General features: G+C 49.9%; 1 protein-coding gene across 1 annotated transcript in view; it reads right to left on the reverse strand.

Moving 5' to 3' along the window:
- The window catches only part of ATP13A5 (ATPase 13A5), a 59,287-nt gene that overhangs the window by 22,353 nt on the left and 14,755 nt on the right, over positions 1-22,179 (reverse strand). Inside the window, exons 4-15 of the mRNA XM_033150937.1 lie at positions 20,574-20,644; positions 20,397-20,477; positions 19,841-19,910; positions 18,994-19,128; positions 17,039-17,111; positions 15,565-15,696; positions 14,382-14,552; positions 9,195-9,352; positions 8,626-8,814; positions 6,955-7,016; positions 2,865-3,015; positions 378-464 (exon numbers count right to left, since the gene is read on the reverse strand). Of these exons, the coding sequence (XP_033006828.1) occupies positions 378-464; positions 2,865-3,015; positions 6,955-7,016; positions 8,626-8,814; positions 9,195-9,352; positions 14,382-14,552; positions 15,565-15,696; positions 17,039-17,111; positions 18,994-19,128; positions 19,841-19,910; positions 20,397-20,477; positions 20,574-20,644 (1,380 nt within the window). The remainder of the gene's footprint in view (positions 1-377; positions 465-2,864; positions 3,016-6,954; positions 7,017-8,625; positions 8,815-9,194; positions 9,353-14,381; positions 14,553-15,564; positions 15,697-17,038; positions 17,112-18,993; positions 19,129-19,840; positions 19,911-20,396; positions 20,478-20,573; positions 20,645-22,179) is intronic.

A 22,179-nucleotide genomic window follows, 5' to 3' on the forward strand; every position in this document is an offset into this window, starting at 1 on the left:
TTCCAACTGTAGAGGGAGAGCAGAGCCAGCAAGGCCATCAACAGCCCTCTCCTCCTCCATAAATAGGTCTTATCAAGTTGGCAGCCATCACTGCCTCCTGTGGGAGGGAGTCCCATAGTTTAACTATGTGCTACTGACTTTCTTCCATCTGTCCTGAATCTTCCAGCAAAAACCTTCCCTGTGTATCCGTCCCAAAGAAGCCCAGGGTAGCAGGTGCGCAAATGAAGCTAAAAGGCTCCTTTGCCCCAGAAGCTCTTCCGCTGAGCGGATGCTGTGATGCCAGCAGCCCCCTGCCTGCCTGGCTTGTTCCCCCAGGACGAGAGTCACAGGGTGCTCTGCCAAGGCGGGGGCCGCTCAGGGGAAGGTGCGGCACTTACCTGGACGGCGTTAGCGTCCGGCTTCACAATGGTGCGGCTCACTTGCGCGCTGCCTTTGCTCTCGTCTGGGCTGGACTCCTCCATTTTCTGTAAGAGGGAAGGAGGAGAACACACATTGCAACTGGGAAGAGTCTCAAGGACTACATTAGAAGGCGGCAAAGATGGTTAAAGGTCTGGAAGCCAAGTCTTAAGAGGAATCATTGGGGGGGGGGGGCTGGAGATGCTTAGCCTGGCCATCTGTCTTTACATGCCGTAGCTGAGATTCCTCCCTTGCACGGGGTTAGACTGGAGGACCCTTGGGGGTCCCTTCCAACTCTACAATTCTATGAGTCTATGAGAAGAGGAGGCTGAGAGGAGGTCGGTGTTTATGGAAGACAATCTTGCTCGGCTATGAGTGATCGCCAAAGAAGAAGAAAATGAAGAAGAAAGAGGAAGAGTCCTGCTGGATGAGGCCAATGGGGGCCTATCAAGGGCAGTATCCATTTCTCTCAGTGCCTGGAGGAAATAAGCAGGATTCGAACACGAGATCAATGGTCTCCCCTCTCGTAGCTTCCAGAAGCATTGCTGCCTCTCGACCCCCTCCCCAAATCCTGCCTGCCCTTGTGGGGAACGGGTGAAGGCAAATGTCCTCTGGAGATACAACTGCCCACAATCTGGTGCTGCAAATCTTTCAGCGCTCCCTCCAGGGGCTTTTGCCATGCAGCAGCGGAAGGACGGACACACCAATGGCACGAAAAGCAAAAGCAGGTTCAGCTGATATTGGAGCTTGAAAGGTTGTGTTGCAAACGAACAGGAAAAACCACGTCCTGGAGCGAAGCCAGAGGGCCCGATTTTTGCTTTGCCTGTTAGGAGAGGGATGGACAGAGGTGACTGGCATGAGCCAAGGGGAGGGGACCTCTTGGGCAACGTTCCCAAGCTCCTCCCTGCCGGAGGTGACATGAGGACAAGGCCTTCAGCCACATGAACATGCCGTGGAGCAGGTCCCCAGTGCCAATGGCGTGACCGCAAGGGTCAAGAGCCGGGAAGGGCAGCCTCAAAAATCAAGGCGGAGGGTGACGCAATGTTTATGCCAAATTTCCTCTGACAATGGAACAGCCGCTGTCTCCCTGCGCATTCAGGCAATGGCAGAGGAGCTTTGGCAAGCCGCAGACCCCTTTCTGAGGAAGCCCCTGGCTTTGCACTGCAAACCACAACTGCTCTGCTCAGGGGAGTGTGTTTGCAAACCACTTTTGTTCCCAGGGCTTCCCTCCATCGCTCAGTGACACAGTCCAAGATGGTTATTGAAAATGAATAAAAAAATTAACAACAACAACAACAGAAACGGATTCAGGGATGTTGATGTTTAATGTGTTACGGAAATTATGGGGGGGGTCACCTAAGCAAAGTCTCCTCCTGAGTAAACTCATTTGGGGTATGGAGTGATGCCCTTAAGGGGACCCATCTCTCTGCCATGATCCAGTAGGCGAGAGACCACGTACACAGGGAAATGCCTCAGCAGGTAATCTCTGGGTGCTTCAGGCTAATATCCCTCAACCAGAATCCCATTGTTCTCTCCCAGATAAGTGCTCAAGGTATCCTTGCCAACACCCATTCACACTTCTCAGGGCTATCTCCCTGATATTGCTCTGTTTCCCCCATATGCTAATCTTGTCTTTCCTGTTTTTCCTATATGTAAATCAGGTATAACCCTTCCCTTTCGTGATGTAGTGATGATGTAGTAATGATGTTTTTCAAACTGTACTCTGGGATATGATAGGGGTTTTAAAAAGTTCTTCTAACACTGCTCTGGGTGTGCAGTTTGACTGTAACCTATTGCGCAATAAACCCTGTCTTGTCCTTGCTCCAGTGGCTGGACTTCTTTTATTTAACTCCGCAGAAACCAGTGGGCCTATCCCTAAGGGCCAGGTGGCTGGGCAGTTCCACACCTGGGATTATTTCTGTAACAAATGTTTGAATGTAAATTTGCGATGCAAAACTTAATAAAAAAGATTTGACCCAAAGGAAAAAGGAGGAAAGGGGCTTTTGAGAGGTCTGCCTTGCCTCTTCACCCCAGAGGCTTATGCAAAAGAAGCCAGGCCACATTAGGCCGCTGGGCGTGAGCTTTCTGACCCCTGTGCTTTAGAGATTTCCTAGGAAACCAAATTCCACGTTGGGCAGCAGAATACTTTTTACTGAGCAAGCCTGCCTTCTGAGAATGCTGTGTAACCCAGGAAGAATATGAGTAAACTCTTTTTATTCATTTAAGATACATTGTGTCGTGTGCAGTCTTTTAAGAGGGGTATAGGGGACCTATACCAGGAATATATATATTATTTTAGGCTTTAGCAAGCCTGTGCAAGCGCCTCTGCTGTGTGTGTTTTAAAAGGGAATGAAACTCTGCTAAGTTTGGAGCTTGCTAACACCAGCTGGGATAGGATAGATCTGACAATATATCCTCATCCACGTTCCTAATCATTTCCACAGCCCTGAGCGCGAAAGTCGACTCACCCAGTTGGTGCCCTCAAACATCTTGATGTCCAGTGGATCCCCTTGGATCTTCCCGTCCAAGACCAGCAGGGAGTGGCAGGTGGCCATGGCTCTGCAGATGGGCCCCCACGGCAGAGGGCAGCCGCTGGAGAAGCTGTGCACGGCCTGGAAGCTGGGAGGAAAAGCAGAGAATGAGCCCCAGGGTCCTTCTCACCGGAGGAAGAAAGAGGAAAGGCTGCCGATTAGCCGCTCTGGCTGCAAATTGGCCACCGTGCCGACGAGGGCTCCTTCAAAACTCTCTCCCAGACAAATCAGGTACTCTCTATCACATGTGGTGGCTATGTAAGAAAATCCAGGTATTTTGGGAGAGCCATCCATTCAGAATTACAAAAAATGTTAAAGATCTCTTTTAGCAGAAAACCAGAAGCTTATCTGCCAGGAATTATAGATTTGGATATCCCGGAAAAAACAACAACGAGGGGTAGCTTTTTATATGCTGCAGTTGCAGCAAGAGTTCTTATTGCTGCCAAATGGAAGAGTGATGAGATGCCCTCTATTCATGAATGGATTCAAAAATTGACAGAATATGCAGAGTTAGATCAGAAAAAATAAAGAATAAACCAAAACAGGAATTTGTCTCAAAATAGGAGGTCTTTAAAGTATATTTGAAAAATAATTACAGCAGTTTAAATTCTGTCACAGCATTCGAGTAATTTCAGTAGTAGCTTTAAGAAAGACATCAGATTTAAGATGAATTAAGGATTAGTCAAATTAGGATAAAAGTGTGTATTGGTAACAAGCAATATATAATTGAAGTAAGGAACAGATGGGAGGTTGGGTCTACAGTTCAAAGACCAATTTGCTTTATTTTTTTGTAAATAATATTGTGTTCATTTTCATTTGTATTTCTGTTTTTCTTCTTTTCTTTCTTCTCGGTATATCAAAAATAAGAATAATAATTAAAAAACTCTCTCCCAAAACATGGCAGGCGTTGCTTGGTCTCCAGGCTCTGCAGCCCAACTGGACAAGAGGAGTCTCAAAGGGTTGCCTGGAGCAGCGAGGCTGCCAAGGGTGGAAGCAGGAGCCCGTCTTCGGGTCTAAGGCGAAGGGCTGGCCCACAGCAGAGTTTAATGTACAGCTGCAGCTCTTTGCCAGCCTATTTCATTGGCCTTGTCCACAAGACGGCTCCCGCAGAGAGAGGGCGTCCTTCCGCCCCTTGTAAATGCAGATTTCCCAATCGGGGGATAATCCAATATGTTTGTTAATTTATTTGTTTCATAAAATTTGTACATCGTTTTACTGCAAAAAAAACAAGAACAGCAAACCCTCAAAGTGGGGCGAGGAAAGGTAAAGGCAAAGGGACCCCTGACCATTAGGTCCAGTCGCGGACGACTCTGGGATTGTGGAGCTCATCTCACGTTACTGGCCGAGGGAGCCGGCGTACAGCTTCCGGCTCATGTGGCCAGCATGACTAAGCTGCTTCTGGCAAACCAGAGCAGAGCATGGAAATGCCATTTACCTTCCTGCTGGAGTGGTACCTATTTATCTACTTGCACTTTGACGTGCTTTTGAACTGCTAGGTGGGCAGGAGCTGGGACCAAGCAACAGGAGCTCACCTTGTTGCGGGGATTCGAACCGCCGACCTTCTGATCAGCAAGCCCTAGGCTCTGTGGCTTAACACACAGTGCCACCCGCATCCCGCGAGGAAAAGAGAGCAGTAAAAATGAAGTTTTGTTCACCAACAGGTCAAGGAAGGGTGCAAAATGTCTGCTTTCCCCACAGATTTGAAGCTATATTTCCCTGAATCAGAGGCTCAGAAATGCTGGTGTGCTTTGAAGCTGTTGTTTCAGCATTTTAACGTTTTGTATGTTTTGAAGTATTGTAATTTTTTTCTTGATTTTCATGGAAGGGTCCCCCAAGGGTCATCTAGTCCAACCCAAGAGCCCTTTCCCCTCCTGCGGTTTCCAGCAACCAATACGCAGAAGCATTCCTGCCTCCAACTGTGCTACCCGACCAGAAACCTTTCCATCTCTCTCTTTCTGACTGGTCTCCCAGGAAGGAGGAGGTCCTGCATCCTGTTGGCTTCCAGGGAACGATCCCCACCCGCTCCTCCGAGTTAGGAGGAAGTAAGTCAGGAGGAAGGCTCTTTGAGTGCCTAAATCCGCCTTTCAGTCATTGCTCACCCGTCCTCACCCTTCCTTACTCAACAAACAATCGGCCCTTGTTGGAAACTGTCAACATAATCCCCTTAATCCTTTCCTTCCAGTAGCCAAACACACAGTGGCTCCTTCAGCACAAGATTTAAGGCTGCACAGGGCGCTGAGCCAAGAGGGAGAGGGAGAAGAAGGAGAAGGAGAAGGAGAAGGAGAAGGAGAAGGAGAAGGAGAAGGAGAAGGGGAAGGGGAAGGGGAAGGGGAAGAGGAAGAAGAAGAAGAAGAAGAAGAAGAAGAAGAAGAAGAAGAAGAAGAAGAAGAAGAAGAAGAAGAAGAAGAAGAAGAAGTTCCACAAAGAAAGCAACTGTACCCAAAGAAATATTATTGTGCTGCTGGACTAGATGGGCCGTTGGCACATTAATCTTCTGTACTTAGTGTTGGTCTGCCGTAGTCGAAACAAAATAAAAAATAAAAAAAAATTCCTTCCAGTAGCACCTTAAAAGGTAAGGTAAAGGGACCCTTGACCATCAGGTCCAGTCGTGTCCGACTCTGGGGTTGCGGCGCTCATCTTGCTCTATAGGCCAAGGGAGCCGGCGTTTATCCGCAGACAGCTTCCGGGTCATGTGGCCAGCATGACAAAGCTGCTTCTGGCGAACCAGAGCAGCGCACGCAAACGCCATTTACCTTCCCGCTGGAGTGATACCTATTTATCTACTTGCACTTTGACATGCTTTCGAACTGCTAGGTGGGCAGGAGCTGGGACTAAGCAACGGAAGCTCACCCCGTGGCAGGGATTCGAACCGCCGACCTTCTGATCAACAAGCCCTAGACTCTGTGGTTTAACCCACAGCGCCACCTGGGTTCTTGGTATGATCTTTCTTGTGCATGCACACTTCTTGGACACGAAAACTCAAACCAATAACAAACTTAGTTGGTCTCTAAGGTGCTACTTTGGACTGCAAGAAGATCAAACCTATCCACTCTTAAGGCAATCAGCCCTGAGTGCTCACTGGAAGGACAGATCCTGAAGCTGAGGCTCCAGTACTCTGGCCACCTCATGAGAAGAGAAGACTCCCTGGAAAAGACCCTGATGTTGGGAAAGATGGAGGGCAAAAGGAGAAGGGGACGACAGAGGAAGGGATGGTTGGACAGTGTTCTCGAAGCTACCAACATGAGTCTGACCAAACTGCGTGTTATGTACTGAGTTGAATAGGATCCAAACTGCAGCAGTCTGATTGGTCCTAGAACAATAGGATTGAGATTGCAGCAGTCTGACTGGTCCCAGAACAATAGGATTGAGATTGCAGCAGTCTGATTGGTCCCAGAACAATAGGATTGAGATTGCAGCAGTCTGATTGGTCTGCAGGAGCCACCCAATCCAGCTCCAGGTGGAAGTGAATCCGCACTCTGATTGGCACACAGGAGTATCCCGGAATTAGCCAATCACGTGGGGCCCATTGTGTAAATAGTGTATATAAAGGAAACGTTTTGGGGGAACTACATTCCTCACTACTATGAGCTGAATAAAGAGCATGAAATTCACACTCGACTCCGAGTATCTTTCATTGCGGGAGGCAGTGGAAGACAGGAGTTGCTGCCGTCCCCAAATCAGGTGCTGCCAAGAGAAGTAAATCTTCAACTGTTCGCTGCTGGGGAGTCTGCTAAGGAGCAGAGCTGGCTTGCTCAATTTCCCCAAAGCTCGACAGCAGCAACCCTCCCCCCCTTCCTCTGGGGCTGGAACCTGAGGCTTTGCAACATGGCAGGCCCCCTTGGCTGGGTCGGCTTGTTAATTAATCTCTCCGTATTAAGGTTAATTTAAAAGGAATTTTCTGGCAACCCCGGGGAGTTGGACGAGATGATCCTTGGGATACAACAACCACAACCACAACTTCCCTGTGCAACGCTACCATTCTAGGATTCCCAAAACCCAGGTCCGCTTTGCGGTCAAGGCGGCTTACCTCCTCTTTTGGCAGGGAACGGCGCCCCAGAGATCCAGGCCATCCTCTGTCAGCGTGCCAGTCTAGGTTGGGGAAAACAGACAGGGGGCATCCCTAGTCAGAAGGCAGCAGCCCCCATGCTCCAGTCAAGAGCTGCAGAGCAACTCATGCACAGATCTCCTTGTGGGTGGGGGAAGGTGAGGGATGCACCCACAAAGAGGGGAGGGGGGCAGAGAGAGATGGGAAGGCTCCTGGGGGAAACGGGAAGCTCTCCGTGGGGCACAGAGCTTCCTTCTCCCTTGCCCAGTGGAAGCCCAGCACCTGGGTGCCGCTGAGCCTTGACGAAAAACCTCCTGAGGACTAGAAACATCCCAGGAATAAAAGCACCGGAGGCATGAAGGGCAAGTGTTATTCTTGTGTTGCAAATGGGGAGGGGAGAGAGGGTTGCCGGGGGCTGCATTTGAAGGGGGCTGCCCACCCCCCACTTCAGCCCACCCCCCACATCCCAGCTTGGGAGTTTCCTTCTCCTGAGTCAGACCCTGACTCCATCTAGCTCAGGACTGTCTCCCCTGACTGGCAGCAATGGCCCTTCAGGACTGAGGCAGGGAGTCTCACCCAGCCCGGGGTTGGGGGGGGGGGAGAATTGAACCTGGGATCTTTGCATTGCGAGGCACAGCCTCTACCACTAAGCCATGGTCCCTCCTGGCACCTGAGGTAGAAATTCTGTAAAACCCATCACTAGCGAGGACAGAGTCACGCACCCAAGAGTGTGGCCAGACCCCAAAACTGCTAATGCTTGAAGGTTAAGAATGAGAAACAACTCCTGATAAGGAACAAGAAGGGCTCTGCATGTACATTAACTGGTTGGATGAGAGATGGTGGGGTGGCAGCAGGCAGTTGGGGAGAGGATGAAACAGACAAAGTGACGTATATTTTTCCTATAAAGTTTGCAGGGCCGGATTTCGGTTTGATGAGGCCTTAAGCTACTGAAGATAATGAGGCCCTTTCTATGTCCAGCTGTCCTTTGTCAACAACAAATTGTCGCTGTTTTTTTGTGTTGAATATATGCTAGATGGTAATTGATGGACCTAACAGGTATCTCAAGCCATTTGCACATGCAGAATGTCGGCACCCTATATATAGAAAGGAGCAAAGCAGGGATATTTGAAGGAGCAGGCTAGCAGGAGGGGCCCATGACTTACAGCATAGGAGCCTATGCAACACAAAACACTGTTGCTCTATGTAGGTTTTATTTCATTTGTTGTTTATCTTATATTTTGGAAATGTACATCCAGGTTTTTTCCCTTTAAATTTGGGGGGAGGGCACAAGAGAGTGGGGCCCTAAGCTAGAGCTTGTTTAGCTTATATGTAAATCCAGCCCTGGTCCTATAGCAAAGTGTACTCTCTGGGCTCTACCCTGTACTGCATTAGCGAAAGCAGTGCCTGAAACCCAAATTACTGCATTACCGGAACCAAAGGATGCAAACTACAAGGAAGGAGATTCCAAGGAAGGTGATGGCCTCTCCTTCCTTGGGGGCTTCCAAGCAGACTTGGGGTGTCCCTCCATCAGGGATTCTGGTCAGGGGTTGAGGCAGGTGGCCCTTGGGGTCCCTTCCAACTCTCCCGTTCTATGATAAAGTCTGGCCGATTTGGGATTTGAAACCCCCCAAGGGAATTCCGCAGAGACGGCACCTTGTCGAAGCACACCAGGTTGATCTGCCCACAGATGTTGATCCTCTGGGGGCTGATGCAGAAGATCTTCTTCTTCTTCAGCCTCCTCTGGGCGTAGACGATGCCGGTGGTCAAGGCGGCCGGAATGGCAGGAGGGACCGCGACCGTCATGAGGAGGAGCGCCATGGTCACCGTGTCCGACACAGATTGCTGGGGGGGGGCGGAAAGGGCACAAACACACACCGGACAGATGTGGTCAGCGGGTCGCCTTAAGCGCAAGAGGGCAGGCAGGGAGGGGGCTTGGTATAAGGTAGCGAAGAACTGCCCTCCCTCCCTCCTGAAAAGCCTCACAGCCTCTTCTGCTGATGGAAGACCCTGCACCTCTCCCTTAAGGGGCTCAATCCAAGCCCCCCGCCTTCTCCTCCAGGGTACTCAAGGAGGTTCTCCTCCTCCTCCTATCCTTTTCATCCCCACAACCCTGTGAGGTAGGTCAGGCGGAGAGAAGGTCACAACCAGTCACGGTACAATGGGGATTTGGATCCTAGCCCAGAACTCTAACCACTACACCATGCTGCCTCTCTGAGACTCACCTTGCGGCTCACGTACACTCCGATGGTGTAGATCAGCCCCAGGATGCCGATGAGAGCCAAGCCCACGATGAAGCGGAAGGCCTCTCGGTAGAGGCGGAAGTTCAGGGGCTTTGGGTAAAGGATGGACCTCACCAGGTCTCCCTTGGCCGTGTTGAAACCTGCAGCAAAATGTGGCATGTGGGCGACACTCGAACGCAGAACACAGACTCGGCCCAAGCAGTTTCCCCCATGCCTCATTCTTTGGCTTCCCAGAGAACGTGGCATCCAAGGTAAGAGGCCCATATTCCATCCTCCTTGCGCTCAGATTTAGGCTGCGATCCTCTGCGCACTTACTAGCGAGGAAGCTCCACGGAGCCCAAATGCAGTTGGCCATCTGTCAGGGGGTTGGACCAGATGACCCTCGGGATCCCTTCCAATTCTGCAGTACAGTGATTCTAATAAACGTGCAGAGGACTGGATTTCTTATGGCTTTGGAGTGTGTAAGATTGCATGCGCCTGCAGTCCCAGAAACAGCCTCATATAAAAGTAGCTCTAAGCACATTGACTTGGAAGGAACCCGGAGGGCAGGCAGGCAGGCACACTTTTCCACCAATAGAATCATAGAGTGGGGAGGGACCCCGAGGGTCCTCTAGTCCAGCCCCCTGAAATGCAGGAATCTGGGTTAAAGAATCCCTGAGAGATGGCCGTCCAACCCTCCAAGGAAGGAGAGCCCACCGCATCCAGAGGGAGTCCGTTCCACTGTGGAACCGCTCTCACCCTCAAAAAATTATTTCTGTGGTTGAGCCGGGACCTCCTTTCTTGCAACTTGGATCCTTGGGTTCGGCTTCTATTCTCTGGAGCAGCAGAAAGTAAGCTTGCTCTGTCTTCCAGATATTGGAAGAGAGTGCTAAACCAGCCACAGGGAGGCGGGTGGGGAGAGTGGGCTGTGGGGGGCCAGGCATGCATCTCCTGCCATAATAATAATAATAATAATAATAATAATAATAATAATAATAATAATAATATATTTATACCCTGCCCATCTGGCTGGGTTTCCTCAACCACCCTGGGCAACTTACAGCATACCTAAAAACATAATAAAAACATCAAACATTAAAAACCTCCCAATTCAGGGCAGCCTTCAGATGTCTTATAAAAGTTGTGTACAAGCAATTTCTGCTGGAAATGTAAAAAGTTGGAAGGTACCTTTTATCACATGTGGTGGACTTGCCCAAGGGTTAAGGCCTTCTGGGAGAAGATTTATAATGAACTTAAAAAAGTAATGAAAATTACTTTTAGTAAGAAACCAGAGGCCTTCCTTTTGAGCATGACCAACCATGAGATACCCAGACAGGACAGAGTGTTTTTTCTGTATGCCACGACAGCTGCTAGAATTTTACTGGCAAGAAACTGGAAAGGTGAAGAGCTCCCGACAGTAGAAGAATGGCAGATGAAGTTGATGGACTTTATGGAACTCGCTGAACTGACCGCGAGACCAGAGGGAGGAGAAGGTGCAAGATGATTGGAAGAAATTTAAGGACTATTTAAAAAATCGTGAAAAGCTAGATATTTGAAGCAGAATCAGTGTACCTAAGAGGCTTTAGCTATATGATGTTAGACAAAAATAGTAAACTAGAAGTAATGTTTATCAATGGTTTATAAATGGTTAAAGTTAGGTTTTTTATGTAGAAAGTTAAATATAATAAGTTAGTATTTTAAAATTTTATTAAGAATAATGGTGAATGTTAAGAAAATAGTTACAAAGTTACTAAAGTATATTACTATTGAACGTAGTCGAGAGAAGGGGGGAAGTCCCTAAATAAGATTTGAATTAGAATTAAACAATTAGTATTTTTGTTCCTGTGTTCGTGGGTGTAGGTACGTATAAGTTTTTTTTGTTATTTCTTTCTTGTCGTTTCTTTTTAATGTGCTTGTTGTGTTTTTAATTGTATTTGTGTGTTGTATGGTGTATTTGTTGTTTAAGGTGGAAATTAATAAAATCTTATAAAAAAAAAACATAATAAAAACATCAAACATTAAAAACCTCCCGATTCAGGGCAGCCTTCAGATGTCTTCTAAAAGTTGCGTAATTTTTTATCTCCTTGACGTCTGATGGGAGGGGGTTTCACAGGGCGGGCGCCACCACCGAGAAGGCCCTGTGCCTGGTTCCCTGTAACCTCATTTTCTGCAGGGAGGGAACCGCCAGAAGGCCCTCGGAGCTGGACCTCGGTGTCTGGGCAGAACGATGGGGGTGGAGACGCTGGCAGCCCCTAGGCCAAAACAAGCCCATGGAAAGGGACCTCTCTCATTCCTGGATGCCAATGAACCCCCTTCCCGTTCCACAGAGAAGAGTTTGAAGAGGAAGAGTTTGGACTTGATATCCCGCTTTTCACTACCCAAAGGAGTCTCAAAGCGGCTAACATTCTCCTTTCCCTTCCTCCCCCACAACAAACACTCTGTGGGGTGAGTGGGGCTGAGAGACTTCAGAGAAGTGTGAGTAGCCCAAGGTCACCCAGCAGCTGCATGTGGAGGAGCGGAGACGCGAACCCGGTTCACCAGATTACGAGTCCACCGCTCTTAACCACTACCCCCATCAATCTACCCGGACACTGAGGTCCAGCGTCGAGGGACTTCTGGCGGTTCCCTCATTACAAGAAGCTAAGCTACAGGGAACCAGACAGAGGGCCTTCTCAGTAGTGGCACCCGTCCTGTGGAATACCCTTCCACCAGATGTCAAAGTGAGCAACAACTACCAGACTTTTAGAAGACATCTTAAGGCAGCCCTGTTTAAGGAAGCTTTTAATGTCTGATGAATTATTGTATTTTAGTATTGTGTTGGAAGCCGCCCAGAGTGGCTGGGGAGGCCCAGCCAGATGGGCAGGGTATAAATAATAAATTATTATTATTATTATTATTATTATTATTATTATTATTATTACACCACACTGGATTGAATACTCCCAATGATAAAGGTTTCGCTTATCTCTGAGCTGCCCAAGACACAGTTACACTTTTCGGGGTACCTTCTCGCACCCGTGACTTCCGCATTGAAAACAGGCCTGGAGAAGAGGCTCTTTGACACAACCTGCAGGTCTGCATTCCCCCCTGCCCCCCCCCTTATGCTATTGTTAGGATTCGAAAGCAAAGCGCTTCCTCTTGGCACCAGGTGAGTCAAGCTCAATTTCGGATTTCGTATGCATTCATCACATGCACCATCAACTTTCAAGAAAGGAGAGTCCCATAGCACATCAGGAAGAGTTCCATAGTTTAACTTTCCACCCCACCCCGTCACCTGCAAGACCTAGGCCCAGGGGCGTCGTAGGGTGGGGGCGGGGGGGGGAGGGCCGCCCCTCGGGCCGCCCCTAGGTGGGCGTAACATTTTGGCGCGTGGGGGTGACTTGCGGCGGCCCCTCCCATCACTCCCACGCGCCGCCGCTCCCTCCGTCACCCCGGGAGCAGCAGTGTGTGCGGTGCTGCTGCTCCCGGGGCGACGGAACGAACGGCGGCACGTGGGGTGACAAGCGGCGGCCCCTCCCATCACTCCCCACGCGCCGTCGCGCCGCTCCCTGCCTGCTGTGCTCAGGGAGCGGAGCCCGGGGCGAAAGGACAGGGGCAGGCCCGCTGGCCCAACCCCTCTCCTTTCCCCGGGACGGCTCCGCTCACGGAGCACAGCGGGAGAGGGGCGGGCCAACTGGCCCTCGCGGAGGCGTTGTTCCGTGCGCATGCGTCATGACGTCATGCGCACGGAGCGACGCCCCACCCCCATGGGTGCCACTGGGCTTGCCGCCCCCAGCAGCCCAGTGGCTAGCGACGCCCCTGCCTAGGCCACGACCTTTCGAGGACCAACTGGCAAGAGTCCTAATTGCAAAAATAGATTTGATTTTTTTCTCTCCCCTCCACATTCAGGGTCACCCATCTCCCTACCTTAGGTAAAGGTAAAGGGACCCCTGACCATCAGGTCCAGTCGTGTCCGACTCTGGGGTTGCGGTGCTCATCTCGCTCTATAGGCCGAGGGAGCCGCCGTTTGTCCGTAGACAGCTTCCGGGTCATGTGGCCAGCATGACAAAGCTGCTTCTGGCGAACCAGGGCAGCACACGGAAACACCGTTTACCTTCCCGCTGGAGCGGTCCCTATTTATCTACTTGCACTTTGACATGCTTTCGAACTGCTAGGTGGGCAGGAGCTGGGACCGAACAACGGGACCTCCCTACCTTAAAGAGGTGCAAAATCACAAAGCTGTGTTATAGGAATTCTAAGGTCATTCTATCTATCTATCTATCTATCTATCTATCTATCTATCTATCTATCTATCTAATGTTCATAAATGTACACTGCAAACACATATGCATAAAAGTATAGTGTCTGAAACAGTAGTACAGGAGAGAAATCCTGAAGCCCTTTTGACTCTCCCAAATTGACCTCAAATATTTCTCTGCAAGGAGGAAGGAAATGGGAAAATCTTTCCAATAGTCTTTGGACTGCAGGGGCTTACACCTCCCTTTTGAAATACAACCTGGCAAGGATCTGTGAAGCTGAGCACAATCTCAATATGCGTAAGAGACTCAGGAACTAAGGATTTACCATCTCAAAGGAATGGCCAGGCTACCCAGAAAAGGCAATCAGATCAGGCATGATCAGGTATCCTGGCGGACAGAAGGGAAGCAACACACCTCTTTCTGGGATGATGTATGGACGATGTTTTGGGGGGTGGTCTTGAGCTACAGGGTGGGCAATTTAAAAAGTCTATATATGGGCTTGTGCACCAATGTTCGGGGTTCCTCCTCCCTCCTGCTTGTGGTGAGTGAGGATCCTGTTGCAACAGTTTAATAAAGATCAGGCTTACTAGCTGCTTTGCTTCTCAATACAGTGGTACCTCAGGTTAAGAACTTAATTCATCCTGCAGGTCCGTTCTTAACCTGAAGCTGTTCTTAACCCGAGGTACCACTTTAGCTAATGGGGCCTCCTGCTGCCTCCGCACGATTTCTGTTCTCACCCTGAAGCAAAGTTCTTAACCCGAGGTACTATTTCTGGGTTAGCGGAGTCTGTAACCTGAAGCGTCTGTAACCCAAGCTACCACTGTGTTCTCTGGTTGGCCTCTGTTATTTTCTCTTTCCGATAGGGAACCCACTTAAGGACTCTACACGGGCTCTTGGGTACCCCATAAGGGAAAAGAACCAGTTTTTTTCTTACAACAGCTGCTTGACTCACCTGTCTGCAGCACGACGGCCCTGACGGGGCCTTTTCCCGCTCGCTTGGTCTGGATGACCTCTGTGCCGCAGAAGAGGACGTGTCGGCGGTAGTCTTCCACGCTGTGAACTTTCCAGGGCTTGGTGTTGTCCGTTTGGGGCAAGGGGGTCTTCGTCACGGGAACGCTTTCGCCTGCAAACGCAGCCCAAATCCCACCCGCTCAGTGGACATCACCACAGAATCATGGCATCGAGGAGTTCGAAGGGACCCCCAAGAGTCATCTAGCCCAACCCTCTGCAAGGCAGGAATCTCGGCTACAGGATCCAAGACAGATGGCCACCCAACCTCTGCTTGGAAACCTCCAAGGAAGGAGAGTCCACCAGCTTCCGAGGGAGACTGTTCCACCATCAAACAGGACCTTGAAGAGCCAGAATACGTTCTTCCTAATGTCTACGCAAAACCACGTTTCTTGCAACTTGAATCCATTTGCAGAATCAATGTGCATGGATTATTACTAATTATGGCGATTACTTTGCACAGAACCATCAACGTGCATAGTGCTTCAAGGGAAGCCCTGCCCCAAGGAGCTTGCAAACTGAAATGAGATTCAAGGGGAGGAAAACGGAGGTGGGGCCAGGCAAGGGAGGAGCATTGTCTTCATTGCAACGGGGCACACACACTGAGGTGGCATTGCAGAGAGAGCTGCCAAGGGGATGGGGCCCATGAATGTTGTGCTCCCCTCGGCCGAAAAGGCTGTACATTAGAAGGTAAGAAGAGCTTGCTGGATCCAGCCAAAGAGGACCATCCAGTTCAGCATCCTGTTCTCACAGGGGCCATCCAAATTTTTATTTTTATATTATTTATTTTGTTTCTATACCGCCCCAGACCCGAAGGTCTCAAATGCCCCAATGGGAAGCGGGCAAGCAGGATCTGAGCACATCACCCTCTTTACTCTGGCAACTGAGATCCAGAGGAGTCCCTGACTAGGAGCCCCTGACAGTCCTCTCCTCTTCCATGAATTTTCCCCACTGTCTCCTGCTGGAGAGAGTTCCACAGTTTAATTTACCCGCCACCTTTTAAATTTTACCTTTCAGCAGCCGCCTCCCTCAAAACCCCTTCACCTGCAGGAGAAAGAAGCCAGAGCGGGGCAGAAGGAGGGCGGCACGAGAGAAGGGCAAAGGGAGGCCGGGACATTTCTATGTACCTGTGAGCATCCCCTCGTTGACCACGCAGCTTCCTTCTATCAGGATGGCATCGCAGGGCAGAGAAAACTTCTGGCTTTCCAAGAGGAGGACATCTCCTGGGACCAGCTGGCAGGATTCCACCTTGCAGCTCCCTGCAAAAAAAGGGGCTCTGTTAAAGCGCAGGTTTCCCCGGAAAAGTGCCGAGACAAACAACATCAGCAACCGCTCAGACACACAGCTTTAAAGCGCTGAGCTGGGCCTAAAAGTCTGGATCAGGGGCGGAGCAAGGGGGCGGGGGTGATCCGCCCTGGGTACCGCCGTGGGGGGGTGACACTCTGGGGGCGGGTCCCGCCCCCGCGATCAGCGCTGGCGGCGCAGAAACTTTAAAAAGGATGCAACGCGTGAACAGCAGCACAGCCTTAAAACTTAAACCCGCTGCAGCCTTCAAACTCGGCGCGGCGCCGACTGGGTGCCGGCCGCTCGCACCCGCCATCTTGGAGGCTGCGCACGCGTCAGGACGCACATGCTAGGGAGCGGTGCCCCACCCCTGGGGGGGGTGCCTGAGCGGCAAAGCGGCTCCCTACGCCGCTGGTCTGGATAGAACCTTATGCTTGTCCCTATTGAAATTCATTTCAGGGGGAAAGACAGGGTGTAATTATTATTATTATTATTATTATTTGCTGGTTTGGGCCCAGTTTTCCAATCTGTTTTTGGATTTAATGGAACCAAGGGGGGGTGGCCCCAGGGCCGGATTAAGGTTTGATGAGGCCCTAAGATACTGAAGGTAATGGGGCCCATTATATGTCCAGCTGCCCTTTGTCAACAACAAATTGTCACTGTTTGTTTTTTTTGCTGAATATGTGCTATATGGTAATTTATGGACCTCACAGGTACCTAAAGCCATTGGCACGTAACAAATAGGAGCCTACACCACACAAAACACTGTTGCTGTATGTAGGCTTTATTTTGCAGTGGTACCTCGGTTTAAGAACAGTCCTGTTTACGAACTATTCGGTTTACGAACTCCGCAAAACTGGAAGTAGTGTCCCGGTTTGCAAACTACCTCGGTCTAAGAACGGAAGCCGAACGGTGGAAAAGCACCGGCAGCGGGAGGCCTCATTAGGGAAAGCGCGCCTCGATTAAAGAACGGTTTCGGTTTAAGAACAGATTAAATTCGTAAACCGAGGTACCACTGTATTTGTTTTTTATCTTTTATTTTGGAAATGTACATCCAGGTTGTTTTTTTCCTTTAATTTTTTGGGGGGTCCCCAAGGGAGTGGGGCCCTAAGCTAGAGCTTGTTTAGCTTTTATGTAAATCTGGCACTGGGTGACCCAGAAGAGTTTGGGGACCCCTCCTTTAAAGGTCCCCAGGGGCACCTTGCCTTGAGGCTGCCCAGTGTGGGGAGATGGGGAAGCAGGATAGTGCTGGGAGGGGAAGGGGAGGCTGTGGGGCAGGAGAAGAAGGCAGCTGTCTCAGGGGACACACACACACACCTTCGTTCTTGGTCCAGGCCATGACTTCCACCTTGTTGTGCTCCTTCACCAGGTTGTGCAACTTCATCGATTGCTGCGGAAAGAGGAGACTTAGGCGCTGAGCGTGTCTGAGCAGGGACGGCTGGTCTGGGGGGGGGGGGCCTTCCAGCCGGCTCCTCTTTGGTGCATAAGATTCAATCACATGCAAAAGGAGAGCCTGCTGGATCAGGCTAAAGGGGGCCCATCTAGTCCAGCATCCTGTTCTCACAGGGGCCAACCAGGTGACTGTGGGAAACCTTGTGGCAGGGAGTTCCACAGTTTAACTATGTGCTGTGTGAAACAGGATCATTATTTTCTCAATGTCCTGAATCTTCCAACATTCCCATGCGCTCTAGTGTCAGGAGAGAGGGAGGAAAACTTTCCTCTTTCCACTTTCTCTCATGCAACTTCCGTCAGCCCTGGCACAATATGGCTACGAAGTGAACATGCGTGGTGGCCAACCAAAGTGGTTGAGCTTTTTTTTAGAATTTAACCCCCAAGTTGTTCAGCGTTTTTTAGGATTTGACCCAGACATATACTGCTGTGGGGACCAGATTATTAAATTGCCCTGTGGATCGCCAGCGCGCACGTTCTTTCCCTCTCCCTCCCTCTCCCTCACACGGCGCTGCCTCCTCCCTCCCTCCTCCTGGCTTCTCCCCGCCCTGCCTAGAGGAGGAAGGGGGCTGGGCTGTGTTGGTGCCATTTTAAGCAGCCCCTCCCCGGAGCCCTTTCGCGAGCTGATCATTGTCCCTCCGCCACCACCAGCCCCTGCCGCTCGCAAGACACAGGCAAGCAGCCACCGGGGCTCATGGTGCTCCTGCATAATCTTTCCCCCCTTCAAAATAAAGTCCGTTCCCCCCACAAGGTCTGAGGGACAGTGGAATGGCCCCCTGCTGAAAATGTTTGCTGGCCCCTGCTCTAAGCTAAGGTTACCAGACGTCCCCGTTTCCTGAGGACAGTCCCCAGATTTACAAATCAGCCCCCTGGCAAAACCCATCCATTCCGAAGTTGAAAAATTTCCACGGATTCATTGAAACCAAAATATAAGCCCCCTTCTGGAAAGCCAGCTCAACCCCGTTGATCCCAGACAGGAGAAACTGTCCAGGACAGCAAAGTTGGGCAAGGGAACAGCCCTGCAGGACAGGGCATGGGAATAATGCAGAAAGTGTCCCTGGGCATGTGCAGAGCACATTTCCCTACCCGCTATAGAGATGCTGCCTAACCCGCTCTCTGCAGCTTGGATTAGAGCAGGGGTCAGCCAACTTTTTCAGCAGGGGGCCAGTCCACTGTCCCTCAGACCTTATGGGGGGCCGGACTATATTCTTTTTTTGGGGGGGTGAACAAATTCCTATGCCCCACAAATAACCCAGAGATGCATTTTAAATAAAAGCATACATTCTACTCATGCAAAAACACACTGATTCCCGGACCGTCTACAAGCCGGATTTAGAAGGCGATTGGGCCGGATCCAGCCCCCGGGCCTTAGTTTGCCTACCCCTGGATTAGAGGGTGATGCCCTGCAGTGTGAGAGAGGGCGAGGTCTTCCGGGAGGCTTAAGGCACTCCCATCCCCAAACATTGTTTGCTTAGAATTAAAGCTCTATACAAATCTGACAGATTAAAGGCAGCAGTGACCTCTTGTCCTGAGTTCCAAGCTTTCAAGTTCCGCGTCCAAGTGCCCCCCCTTTTTGCCCCAGAGCTTTCCCTGCAAAAACCTCACTCTTTAAAACTGAAGGGCAACAAATGGCCATTGGCGTTTTCCGCAGACTGCTGTTTGCTCCAATTTGGCTTTAAAGAGCAAGTTTTTGCTGGGAAATCTCTGGAGCAAAACACACACACACACAAAGAGCACTCGGACATGGAGCTTTAACCGGAAAGAGCGGAGGAAAGCTACGTTTGAAGATGCCCTGACCAGGGCAAAAGTAGCGGCAGACTCACCTGTCGGAGGTCGTACACCGTGAGGGCGATAGAGATGATGGACAGGATGATGATGGCAACGGAGTACTCGATGTATCCCTGGACCAGCCAGAGGGTCAGCGTGAAGGTTTGGAATATGTAAAAAGGGTTCAAGATCTGCAGAGAGAACACGGGCCAGAGAACGTCAGTCTTCCTGCCTGACCGATGAGCATCCCGGGACTCCATGCTGGGCCTCTTGCCAACTAGAGAGGCAGTGTGGTGCAGGGGTTAGAGTGCTGGACTAGGACCTGGGAGAGACCAGGGTTCAAATCCCCGCTAAACGGCCTCAGCCCAGTAGAAGGAGCGTCTCCACCCCCATCGTTCTGCCCGGACACTGAGGTCCAGCTCCGAGGGCCTTCTGGCGGTTCCCTCCCTGCGAGAAGTGAGGTTACAGGGAACCAGGCAGAGGGCCTTCTCGGTGGTGGCGCCTGCCCTGTGGAATGCCCTCCAGCCAGATGTCAAAGAAATAAACTTTTAGAAGACATCTGAAGGCAGCCCTGTATTGGGAGGTTTTTAATGCCTGATGTTTTAATGTAATTTTAATCTTTTGTTGGAAGCCGCACAGAGTGGCTGGAGAAACCCAGCCAGATGGGCAGGGTAGAAATAAAAAATGATGATGATGATGATGATGATGATGATGATGATGAAGAAGCTCACTGGGTGGAACAAATAAATAGATCTCTCCAGGGTAAAACAAGCAGCCTTTGCACAACCTCCCCACCTATCCACCCTGCCATTGTGATGGCTGCTGCCTCTTTCCCTGCAATCTTCGGAGGAAGAGTCGTATATATATTTAACAAATAACCACAATAAAGAGAGACCCCGTTACCTCTTTAAAGAGCAATTTCCAGATGGGGCGGACTTCGATTTCAATGGCGTTGGGTCCGCACACCAACCTCCTGAGAAAGAGAGGAGAGATGGAGGAGACCCCGTTAAGACCCGAGGAACGAACGTGCTGTACTTACAGAAATATTGTAAAGAAGTGGACTCGCTAGCAGGGTTTGAGTCAAACACTGACAATTAAGAAAGCAAGAGTAAAGGAACGACAATACGGAAATGAATTAAATGTAAGAAAAATTGGGATGAAAACGATAAGAATGTAAGAGCATTCAGGTAAAAGAGGAAAAATCAGAGGAAATTTAAGCAGAAGTAGCAAATTGTTAAAGAACCGGAAGGGGAAGTTGAGGGAAGTCACAGGGTGGGGGGAGTTTTGTTCTGTTCTGTTTTCTTTTATATGATAAATGTGTTGAATATTAAATTGTAAAATGTAATAAAAATGTATTACGAAAAAGAGAGAGAGAAGGGATTCAACTGATTCCTGCTTTGCAGCATGTCGGACTAGATGAGGAGCGGCTGCCCAGCTCTGACTGCCCCGTGGACCACACCTGAGCGCCTTCTCCTTCCTCGTCAGCCCGTCTCCAAATTTTTGATGGATTTCGTAGCAAGTGTTGCTGTCCTCCAGCGACCTAAGAAGGAGACAAGGCAGAAAGGTGAAACGGCATTTCCGCCAGCGGCCCCCCCCCGATCCCTCAGAGTCTCCTGCCGTCAAGTTAAAAACTCACCCGACTCTCACAAACTGCTTTTCCGTGAGGTCCCAGACGTAACGGATTTTTTGTACATGGATGTATCTCACCTGTTAAAACAATGCGCATGGTTACGGTTATTTAGTTAGAAGCATCTGTAAAATGAATGGATGGGGAGGCGGAAATGGGAACAATGATTAAATTAACTTATTATGAAATGATACCTACAAATACCTATAAATTAATATGTACAAATACATATCAATCATATATACCATCAGATTTCTCGGGAAATGGGTATTTTTCATAATGTTTCGGGATGATAAGTTTCATGATAATGTTCTGCCGTATGCTGTCCTTATGAATTTTTCTTTGGTTTACTTTATTGAATCTAAATTTAAAAATTAAAAAGCTGTAGCTTCAATGCTAGGGATTAGTGTCCCCCCCTTCCCCATGTAGCCAGGGAGGTTTTTTTGGGGGGGGAGGTGTTTCCTGATCCTCCTGTATGGTTCCCAAGCAGCTCCCACAATGCTCAATGGCTCTGAATGTGCCCCGCTTGCCCATTGAAGCATCCCAGCCCATAAGCAGAGTACGGACTTCTCTGCTGTGCCCCAGGGAGGGGACGAAAATGGTGCCCTTGCTCCACTGCACAAGTTTGTCATCTTTGCACAGAGTCCGGTGTGCTTTGAAAGTGACCTTGGCATGGCAAGGGCTTGGAGACCTAGAAGTCAACTCTATTCCCAACTCAAGATTGGAAAGCAAAATACTGGTGGACAACAAAAGAAGTTCAAAGACTCTCTCAAGGCAAATCTTTTAAAATGTAGTATTGTTACGGAAATTGCGGGGGGGGGGGGGTCACCTAAGCAAAGTCTCCTCCCGAGTAAACTCATCGGGGTACGGAGTGATGCCCTTAAGGGAACCCATCTCTCTGCCATGATCCAGTAGGCGAGAGACCGTGTACACAGGGAAATGCCTCAGCAGGTAATCTCTGGGTGCTTCAGGAAGCCACTGGGCTAATATCCCTCAGCTGGAATCCCATTGTTCTCTCTTAGATAAGTGCTCAAGGTATCCTTGCCAATACTTAACACCCATTCACATTGGCTCAGGGCTATCTCCCTGATATTGCTCCATTTCCCCCATATGTTAATCTTGTTTTTCCTATATGTTAATCATGTATAACCCTCCCCTTTCGTGATGTAGTGATGATGTTTTAGTGATGTAGTAATGATGTTTCCAAACTGTATTCTGGGATATGGTAGGAGTTTTTAAAAGTTCTTGTAACGCTGCTCTCGGTGTGCAGTTTGACTGTAACCTTATTGCGCAATCAACCCTGTTTTGTCCTTTGCTCCAGTGGCTTATCCCCAAGGGCCAGGTGCCTGGGCAGTTCCACACCTGGGATTTTCCATTACAGTATAAACACCAACAATTGGGAAACACTGGCCTGCGAGTGCTCCAGTCGGAGAACAGCCTTTACCAAAGGCGTTGTGGGCTTTGAAGACGCTCGAACTCAGGACGCAAGGGAGAAATGTTCTAAGAGGAATGCACACATGGCAAATCCACACCGTGATCAACTCCCGCCCGGGAACCAATGTCCCCACTGTAGAAGGACGTGTGGATCCAGAACTGGCCTCCACAGTCATTTACA

Source organism: Lacerta agilis, chromosome 5 (assembly GCF_009819535.1).
Source record: "Lacerta agilis isolate rLacAgi1 chromosome 5, rLacAgi1.pri, whole genome shotgun sequence".
In the NCBI taxonomy this organism is placed as follows: domain Eukaryota; kingdom Metazoa; phylum Chordata; class Lepidosauria; order Squamata; family Lacertidae; genus Lacerta; species Lacerta agilis.